General features: G+C 44.7%; 1 protein-coding gene across 1 annotated transcript in view; it reads right to left on the bottom strand.

Annotated features, from left to right (window-relative positions):
• Positions 1 to 826: 826 nt before the first annotated feature.
• Positions 827 to 10,576, bottom strand: part of Nceh1 (neutral cholesterol ester hydrolase 1) — a 65,902-nt gene continuing 56,152 nt past the window's right edge. The window contains exons 4-5 of the mRNA XM_021197086.2: positions 7,230 to 7,401; positions 827 to 5,546 (exon numbers count right to left, since the gene is read on the bottom strand). Of these exons, the coding sequence (XP_021052745.1) occupies positions 4,929 to 5,546; positions 7,230 to 7,401 (790 nt within the window). The 3' untranslated portion in view covers positions 827 to 4,928. The remainder of the gene's footprint in view (positions 5,547 to 7,229; positions 7,402 to 10,576) is intronic.

Genomic DNA, 10,576 nt, shown 5'->3' with positions numbered 1-10,576 from the left:
AGAGAGTGGTACTCAGAGATACTTAGATATTATGGCAGCCCAGATCAAGACGTATCAGAGAATATTAGTAATTTGTTTAGAAAGTTATTCTTGTGATATTTTGCCCTTGCCCTGCCCCCAAAATCTACCTAACGTTAGAGAGTTTTCAGTTGGTGGCACTGGCAGAGGAGATTTCAAGATACTCCAGTATTATGTTGTGTGGTTATTAGTGGCCAGTCTTATACAGATCTCTAATAAAAAAGGAGCAAGCTGGACAATGAGAAATAAAAAAATGTATAGTTTGAGGAAAGGAGTACCAAAGAGTATAAAGGACCAAGTCCAGTGGACAGAAAAAAAAAAGTTTAAAGAAAAGACTGATGTTAAATGGAATAAAGAAGAGTGGTGATGTCAAGGATGGATGCTGATGCTGATGGAACTGAACAAGGAGCAGAGTCCAACTCCAGCAAGCACAGAACTTGGCAGCTTCAGTCGTGTGGTTCTGGCTTTAGAGTCAAAGCTAGAAGACAGAAGTTGTCTTCCTTAGGGTTTTACTGCTGTGAACAGACACCATGACCAATGCAACTTTTATAAAGACAACATTTAATTGAGGCTGGCTTACAGGTTCAGAGGATTAGCCCATTATTATCAAGGCAGGAGCATTGTGGCATCCAGGCAGGTATGGTGCAAGAGGAGCTGAGAGTGAAGGCTGCTAGCATAATACTGCTTCCAGGCAGCTAGGGTGAGGGTTTTAGAGACCACACTCACAGTGACACACATACTACAACGAGGCCACACCTCCAAATAGTGCCACTCCCTGGGCCAAGCATATGTAAACCATCCCAGGGGTTCTGGAATCTTCCTCTCCATCTTAGGAAAGCTCCTGAGGCTAGGTATATGTCAGAGGTGTCTCTACATGGAAGGCCAGAGAGGCCATGTGTGAAGTATACAGGGGAAACCTGGGCTTCCCTGGAACCCCCAAGATGATGCAGATGCCACAGCCATGGGACACCTGCCAAGGAAAGCTGATAACAAGATGTGGAGCCTGCGCAGGAGGGAGGAGTGTGCTTGTCAACAAGGCTGAAGAGTCGGAGATCAGAAGAGCGCTTTGACATCAGACATGGATACAGAATTTGGAGATTGCGTAGCTGGCTTTCAGTCTTGCTTTGGTCCAGTATCTCCTCACTACCGCTGTCATCCCTCCCTTTTGGAATGGTAATGTATATCCTGTGCCATATGCTGGAAGCCTGTGATCTGCTTTTTTAGTTTGATTTTACAGGGGTTTCCGTTAAGAGGTTGCCACGAGTTCAGAAGGGACTTTGGGCTTTGAAACGGTGTTGAGGCTGAAAGGCTATGGGGACTTTTGAGGGTGGACTGAATGCATTTTTACAGTGTGATATCGCTACCAGCCTGTGGGGACCAGAGAGTGGAATGTATCATGTTGATACCATACTAAACCTCTGAGACTATAAGCAAGCCCCAGCAGTTACTTTGTGTTTTAACAGTTGCCTTGGTCATGGCTCTTCCCAGCAACAGAACTTAGCATTATACATTCAAGTATGAAATAGGATAATAGAATGAAATGGGGAGACACAGCAGCTTTAGAATTTGTTTTCACTACTGATACTTCTCTGGCTGAGGTGGCTCAAGTCCACACTCATCTTTTCTAATATCAGCACTGCGGACAGAGAGGGGACTCTATTGCCCATCCACAGAAGGTTTCACGTGGACAGGGGAACGTAGTGTCATCTGGAAGGTCACAGACCCACCTGTCTGTGACAAAATTACAGTAACAGTTAGTCTAGGGGAAGAAGATTTGGGGCTGTGACCTGGATACAAAGAAAGGAAGGGGTCAGTGGTTCCAGTTGGAACCAGACAGTGCAGGCAAGGGGAGGGCCGGAGGCGTGCTTCCAGACAGACCCATTTTATTTCCAAACAAGATTGCAAGCATAAATAAACTTCCCCAGTACCATACTCGGGTTTCCATTCTATAAAATGTATTTATTCCTAAAACTCTTCATAAAATCTGCCTTCCCCTTTTGCAGTGGGGAACTGGCAAAAGTCAAAGGTTAAAAGGTCATGCACAAAGCATTCCATTCGGCATCGTTCTGTAAGTCTAGGAGTCCTCACAGATAAACAGAAAAACACCAAGAGGTGTTCACTGTCCTCTGCAGCACCTCGAGATTTCCCGTCAGTACCCCAAAGTGTGACCTTTTCATAACACAGGAAAGCGAAGCCAGGCTATCTCAGACTGAAGACATCAGGCTGTAGAGCATACCGTACCTGGAAGAATAAAACTCCAAAGAACAACGAAACCCACATATGTCATCAGATAGGGTGGGTGGCCCTTTTGCCCCCCATGTTCTCTTGCATCTTTGAGACCCCTTCAGATATCTGCCACCATTTACTGTCTATGATTTCTGCAGAATTTGGCTCACAGTTTGGGAAGAGAGATGCCATTTTGAGAAACTCTGTGAATAATTACATTTTCCTCTTTCTCAGAGGTAGATAAAGTCAAAATATAGTTCCCCCCTTTAAATGGTGCAGAAGAGACCAGGAATGGATCTTCCGGTGTAGCTTGGGGGTAAAGTACTTGCCAAGTATGTAAGGCCTGGGGTTCTGTGCCCAGCACCTTAAAAGATGGCTGTCACTCAAATAGGAATGAAAATATCCGGTTTAAAAAACACTGTGATTCCTGCCCCCCAAAACAACCTCAGCTGAAGATGGGTATCAATTTATATCCTAAATGTGAACCACAGTAACCCTGTGGAGGCATTAATGCTATGTGGCCAATTAAAAAAAATTATAAGCAAAGTCGGTCTTCAGAGATGAGTAGGTTAGTGTATACTGAATTATGACCTACTAAAAATTACCTTAGAAAAGACTAATATTGGAAGAGGCCTCAAAGATCAGGTTATTCTACTCTCAGGTTTTAGCTAAAAGGGAGACCAGTGACATGGGCACATCAGCAAGGTAGCCTGTGCAGTTATGTCCATATGCAGACAGCACATGCTCACTCACACACATAAACACACACACATAGTTACAGTGTTTTATACATAAAGGTGCTGTAGCTTTTACGATAAATGAAGAGTCAGTGTGCAGATTTCCACTTGCTATCTTGCTGCTGGAAACTGGAAACTGGAAACACACACACCCTTCATAGAGCGGAAAGGTCCTGCTCTCTTCATGACGAACTGGATCAGGACTTGGCTAAGTGTTCTCTGTACTGCCCCTCAGCATAGCACGGACTATTGGCAGAAGCGGGGTGACAGGAATCCCTTACTATGCAAGATGCCCACCCTGGCAGTGAAGACCTTCTCTGAAGGGAAGGCTCGGCAGTTAGAACTTCAGGAGAGTAGTGGAAAGAGAACTAAGAAGAACAGGCAGTGGGCTAGCCTCTGCCCTCACCCAGAGGATTCCCCTGAGGGTTCCCCTGGCCAGCGTGGGCAGAGTGAGTCTTATCTAAGGCTCTCCCTCATCTGAACAACTCGGGACCAGAGTACCCAGGGTTTTAGTCTTTCTAGACATTAGAATATTTGAATATACATAATAAAATATCTTGAGAATAGAACCCAAATCTAATTGAGATATTCACTTGTGCTTTTTATACTTCTGATCTACATAGCCTGAGGGTAGCTTCACACAATAGGTTTAATAATTTTATATACAAAATAAACGTTCATTGGAATTTTCCACTTATAAGACTTGACTCAAAATTTTGGATTAAGGATGGCCAACCAGCATCATGTACCTAGTACAACATGACTTACTAGGTAGAAAATTTCTAATGATTTTAATTTGCATATGCAGATAAATATCAAAGTATTTGACCCTTACTTATATGTGGTGCTACTATTCTTATCTATCTCCTCAAAAAATTACATGTGGATATAACTTTATGATAGTCTTCTTTTTAAAATACCTTTTATCTTAAAATTTTTATATTTTTCAGAAAACCCTGTTCAGCTATATATATTAACATTAAATAACTTAAAACATAAACAACTGCTATACCAAAATAGTCCCATTTTCAGCTACGAGTGAAAAGTTTGAGTTTTCAATGCACTAGGCCTTCTACCAGAAATGGACAAAGCCTTCTACAGGCATTGCTAGTCATCTTAAGCTATTATTAAACATAATTTATTTCCTTACTGTCCCGAATATATACACACCACTTCTAGTAACTTATGCCAGGGGTATTCTTAAGTAACAACAGACCATTATTTTTCTACCTTTACTTACTACCAAACTTACTCTACAGTTAAATAAGTTTGTTCCCAAAAGGTTTTCCCAAGGACATATCCAGTGCATGTAGCCTCGCGTTTTCTTAGGAGAAGAAAGTAACTCTGAAGTATCCCTTTAGCCTCACTGAATTTACAGCAGCTAGCTCAGAAAATTCATACTCCTGAAAAGCTTTCAAGAAGAAATCTGTCTTGCTAGAAATCCTGTCAGAATTCCCACAGGAAAGACAACCTCCTGGGAGGCAGAGGCTACGCAGTCCCGAGGGCTGGCCTCAGCGTGTCCACTAGAGCTGCTCTGCAGCCCGCGTCAACCTGAGCAAACTGAAGAAAGGCTCCTGGCTGTGTTGTTGTGGTTCCTCAGAATTTGCTACCTCGCCTACAGTTGTAAAAACTGCTTCTGGAAAGCACACAACAGAAGCGCGACCTAAGGCTATTCCTAGCTCCTCAAACTGTGGCTATTCCTACCTAGCGCTCGGGCTTCAAAAAAGAACAGCAAAAACCGAGTCATTTGGGAAACCAAGTTCAGATGTTTTTTTTTTTACCGCGTTAGTCAGAGTCACTTTGTAAATTATTATAAGGTCTATAGGGTACAGATTTCAGGACTAATGCGAACCGAGGAAAAGGTGCAGATGATTGAAATGCGCAGGGTTTTTGTTTTCCAAAGCAAACGGAGGTCAAGAGCTTCGTGCGTCTGAGGACTTTCCTCTGTCACAGGTTTTGATCCAGCCATTTGATGTAACTATTCCTAGTCCGGATTCCCACGGAGAAGTTAGTCGGCCAGCTTGTAAAAATCATACAACCGTGGAAGCCGTCCTCAAAGTGGTCCAAGGTCACGTTCACACCCGCACTCTCCAAGCGCTTGGCGTACATGATCCCATCATCCCGCAGGACGTCATGCTCGCACGTGAGGATGTAGGTCTTCGGGAGGGCCTGAAGCACTTCCTGCTCTGCGATGAGCGGAGAAGCAGCGGCGTCCAGCAGCTGAGGGATCTCCTGGACGATCCTGGCGTCACCTGTGGTCTGCATGACAGGCTTGTAGTTCTTTTTGATGGACGAGGGCAACAGGGATGTCCAGTCAAGACGGGCCCTGAGGGCTGCAGCCCTTTCTACATCAAGTGAGGTGTGATTGTTCACAATCATCGCCTCTACAAAGTCGTAGTTGCCCTTGAAGTAGTCTACCCAGTACCTAACCATGACGTGGCGTGGCAGGATCGGAGTGTTCATGCTCTGCTGGTAAGAGGGTGTGTTGAAGTCCAAAGCCTGCAGGACCGGGTAGATCAAAGCCTGCAGTTTGAGCTTATTCTTCAGGCTGGCAACGTAGGTAAACTAGAATAGAAGAAACATAATAATTCATTTTGTGTGGGTCCTTTTACAGAATGCTTTAAATAAACGAACACATTTTTTTTCCTCCAGAATTAAAGCACACCAAGCTACTAGACAATCCCTAAGGAACAGTTACTGTTTGTGACTCATAGATTCAAATCAATTCATGGTTATGTGACCTCTGATGTCACTAAACCCCCAATAACACTCTACTTGTCTCTAATCTTTTGTAAGTACCCGTCTTGTTGCATATTACCTATGAGTAAAGTGTGGGTCACATTTAATTTTTTTTTTTAAAGATTTATTTATTTATTATATGTAAATACACTGTAACTGTCTTCAGACACTCCAGAAGAGGGAGTCAAATCTCGTTGTGGGTGGTTGTGAGCCACCATGTGGTTGCTGGGATTTGAACTCAGGACCTTCGGAAGAGCAGTCGGGTGCTCTTACCCGATGAGCCATCTCACCAGCCCTCACATTTAATTTTTTATTCCCTATGTCAAATGGCAATGGCTTCTGGAAGGGGGGCAGGGGGATCACAAATCTTCCTCTTCTAGCCAAGGATAGGAACTGTGAATGCAGGGATGGAGGGAGGGACTCCAGGGTTTACACGTGCTCGGTGACAAGCTGGGACCTAAGCCTCTCTTCTGGGACAGGCACGCAGTGAGCACTTGCCCAGAGTGAGCTTGAAGTGGAAGGGAAATGACTTCCCATGGCAGCAACCTCAGCTTACGGGTGACTCCACGGGGTGACTATATTGTAAGTCTAGCATTTAAAATTCTACATGTGGATCTAAAAAGAAGGTGGCGTGTTCCACAGGAAGTGAACAACCGTCACTTTAGAAGTCCCTCTCCTGGTAAGATGTATGTGACAACCGTGTGCATATGGTCTCCCTGCATCCCTGGAACAGTCCTGTAGCCGGGTGACATTGTCTTCTCATTTCCAAGGCTCACAGAACAAGTTAGCCATGGACTCTTACAGTTCTCCAAGCGGAAGCCGAAAGTCTGACTTTGAGGCCTATGAGCCAGGCACGGTGCTATCAATCCCTACACTCTAGACGCCTAAGCCAATAGGGTCAGAAGTTTTAGGTTAGCCTGAGCTACACTGTAAGACCTAGTCTCAAAACAAACAAACAAACAAAAACAAAAAGAAAAAGAAACAATAGAAACTGGGAGTGTGGTAGTACTAAGCCTGTAATCTCAAGCCTTGAGCGGTAGAGGCAGGAGGACCAGAAGCCCAAGGTCATCTCAATTACAGAAAGAATTTGAGACTAACTAGGGCTACATGATACCCTACCTCAAACAAAACAAGATACAACAAAACAAAACAAAATAAAAACTACTACTAATAAAAACTACAACTTTGGAAAATGGCTTAGTATTTTAATTTCTCTTAGAATTCTAATAGCCATAAGAACCGAAATTTAAGCCAAAATATTACATTGTGTAAATCAAAACAGTATGAGGCCAGTGGGGTTAGTTCAGGTCTTCCTGAGGAACGTTAGCATTTTCTAAGACTCTTCAGTACACACTTCAAAAAACCCTGTGAGAAAGGTCCCGGGACAGTCTCAGGAGCGTGCTAACTAGCCACGTAGCCCAGCACCACGTGTGAAGCACCTGGGTGATAACTGCGCATGCTCACCCCACGCCACCTATCATAAGGACCCGGAGGCAGCGCTGCTGTTACCTGCTGTCCAAGGGCGGCGGCCAGATTCCCACCGGCACTGTCTCCAGAAATACCGACTCTTCCAGGGTCGACCTTGTACTTGTCTAAGACTTCCGGCTGCAGGAAATATTTAGTGGCACGGATGACATCATGGATTTGCTCCGGAAAATAAACCTGCGGGACTAGCCTGTACCTGTGAAGACAAAATTAGGGTTCATTTTAGGATATCACCACGTTTTAATGGCCACTGGACATTCAGAGAGAGAGAAAAGGCAAAAGCCAGAAATAGACAAGAAAGTAAAATAAGTATACGATATAAAAAATAAACCATTTGTTTTCTTGTAAAGTAGGCAGAAGTGGTAACTTGGTATGGACGAAGTTCTTTCAATTGTTCAAGCTGGCTCTCCTACTTAGAGTCCCCAATTAACTGGGCACAGCCTAGTGTTAGCTGTGGGACTCCCTACTAGGGAACTGGCTTCATCAGACTGGCCTGTGAGCTCATCTGTGGGGTACTTTCATGCTTATTGAAGTATGCGAGAAGGCCCTGCACACTGTGGACGGTACCCCCTGGACGGATGTCCTGGGTTGCTATGGAAGCGGGTTGAGCCCTATCTCGAGAGGGAGCAAGACAATGAGCTGTGATGCTCCATGGTTCCCACTTCATTTCCTCCCTAGATCTCCCCCCCCCCCAAGCCTCCCTTCAGTGAGGACTTGAACCGGGATGTGTATGCCAAATAAGCCTTTTCTTATTTGGCCACAGGGCTTTTTGTCACATTTTATCACAGCAACAGAAAAACAAACTAGGACACCAACCATGGCGGGTGAACACGGATCCTCCCAGAGGAGGCTGAGGCAGGAGGACTGGGGTTTGATTTGGGGGGGGGGGTGTCTCTGTGACCACAAAGGTCAGTGGGATGTCCATCTGTATGAGGCAAGAAGAAAGTGTCATTCGAGGCGACTCAGTGGCTGGTGTGGGTTCAAACTTCAAGAGTCTGACACTAGACGGGTTATTTCAGGTAAGTATGGCGCAATGTGGAAGAGTTTCCTGGTGATAATTAACTCCATCCCATTTACCAAGAAAGCTTAAGGCTTGACTACATCAAAACTGTAAAGTACATGTGGCCTCTTCCATAAAGATGGGTTCTATAGATTGCCTACATGTGGCAGCTTAATGGTCTGGGAGGCCAATCTGGTATGGTCTTGGTCCTAGAGGTAGCACAAGGGTCACCAGGCTACACCCATTCTCAGCCTTCTGGGAGGAAAACGGGTTGTACATCTCTTTCTTTGAAGAGACAAGCCTGTGTGACATTCCTGTGTGACATTCCTGGATTCCCTAGTGCTTCCCTAGTGTGAGCACAAGGACCTCTGTGCCCTCTTCTACTGGATGAGGCCAGCCTGGGTCACATCTCAAAAAGCAGTTTTTCAGATACCAAACTGCCCACCGCCATCAGCTCAAGGCTCGAGTGTACAGGCCCTCCTCCTTAGGATCCATAACGAACTTCGGGGGTTTATTTTGGAAAGTCTACCTACCACTCTTGGCGGCTCTGGGTTAAACGCTAACTAACAACATCAGCCAGTTCACTGGCCTCAACTTACCACACTTCATTCACAACTACGCTGGAAAGGCCTATGCCAGAAGCCATTCAGTCCAAGGAATGCACTCGCACGCTGAAACATTAGTAAAATGTCTCTTGTACTACCAAGGGAAAGCTAAGTTAGCACACAGCCTCATCCGGATCCTCTGGGGTCTCCTCCTGAGGAGCACTTTGCGACACCTGAGGGCTCTGTCACCTTCTTCTGTAGAAAGTGTCAGAACCCTGATCGTGACAAGGGCCCATGCTCAAGATGGTTTCCATGCGTATGGACAGTCTGGTCTGGTTCTCACACTTTCCCACCCTCCTCCTGTGCTAAATTGACTCATCCTTGGAGCCTTACGATTCTGGGGCTGAGGTGGCCATTCAAGGAGTGCCCTGGAGGCAGAATCCTGAGTTCAAAAGTCCTGCTGGTTCACACACTGTGAGGTCAAGTCTAGTCTGGGACATTTCATGAGACCTTTTATAAAATGAAAATAAATAAATAAATAAATAAATAAATAAATAAATAAATAAATAAATAAATAAAAAAGGCCTGGGGATACAGGCTCAGTATAGCATGCAATAAATACTGCTCCATAGACAGGAGGGGGTTACACTATTTATTCCACTAGGTGGCGACATCTCTCAAGATTGGAGTTATCCTTGCTCCTCCATGTAGTTTCTGATTTCAAACAAAACAAACAGAAAAGAGATGCACTTCAGGAGTTAAGACATGAAAATATCTTTTTTTTTTTTAAACTAATCACTGTCTTGGAGTTTCCATTGCTGTGATGAAACACCCTGAGCAAAAAAGCAAGTTGGTGAGGAAAGGTTTACTCAGGGCAGGGACCTGGAGGCAGGAGCTGAAGCAGAGGCCACGGAGGGAGGGCACTGCTTGCTGGCTTGCTTCCCCTGGCTTGCTCAGCCTGCTTTCTTATAGAACCCACGAATGGTACCACCTACAATGGGCTGGGCCCTCCCTCCGTCAATCACTAAGAAAATGCCCCACAGCTAGATCTTATGAAGACATTTTCTAAATTAAGGTTCCCTCCTCTCGGATAACTCAAGTTTGTGTGTCAAGTTGTCACAAGACCAGCAAGCATGGTCACTACAACATATATCGTAATAAACAGTATTCCTAGTTGCCGAGGGGTCAGTGCAGAGCTGTACCAGGATATACTCATGCATTGAGCTGAGTTTTCAGGCACTCTTCTACAAAAGGCCTCAGAGTCTTTGGGTTGAAGGAAGTCATATCTGGGAAACCTGGTAACCTACTGATTAATCATTTCAGTTAATAGTTTACTGAACTAACACGCCAAGCCATCCTGAAAACCAACACATCATCACGCTAATGCCCGTGGTACCATTGAAGATGTACAGTCTAGTCCGGCCTAGTGGTACTCGCCTGTGTTCAACTACCAGAGACCAGGGGAAGAAGCCCAAAAGGTCAAGACTGGGCTATAAAGTCAGTTCAAGGCCAGAGTGGGCAACTTATTAAGGCTCCATCATCTAGGGGAAGGAAGAACTAGTACCCCTGGTGCCACCATACCCATAATCAACCCTTTTCTTTTTTTTTTTTTTTTTCTTCTGTCCATGACATTTTATTTATTTTTTTTTATTTTTTTTTATTATTATTATTTTCTTTATTTACATTTCAAATGCTATCCCGAAAGTTTCCCATACCCCTCCCCCCAACTCTGTTCCCCTACCCACCCACTCCCACTACTTGGCCCAGGCCTTGCCTTGTGCTAGGTCATATAGAGTTTGGAAGACCAAGGAGCCTCTATTCCCACT

Source organism: Mus pahari, chromosome 4 (assembly GCF_900095145.1).
Source record: "Mus pahari chromosome 4, PAHARI_EIJ_v1.1, whole genome shotgun sequence".
Taxonomy (NCBI): domain Eukaryota; kingdom Metazoa; phylum Chordata; class Mammalia; order Rodentia; family Muridae; genus Mus; species Mus pahari.
The sequence above is the reverse complement of the archived record's forward strand: the minus strand, read 5'-3'. Positions and strand labels throughout refer to the sequence as shown.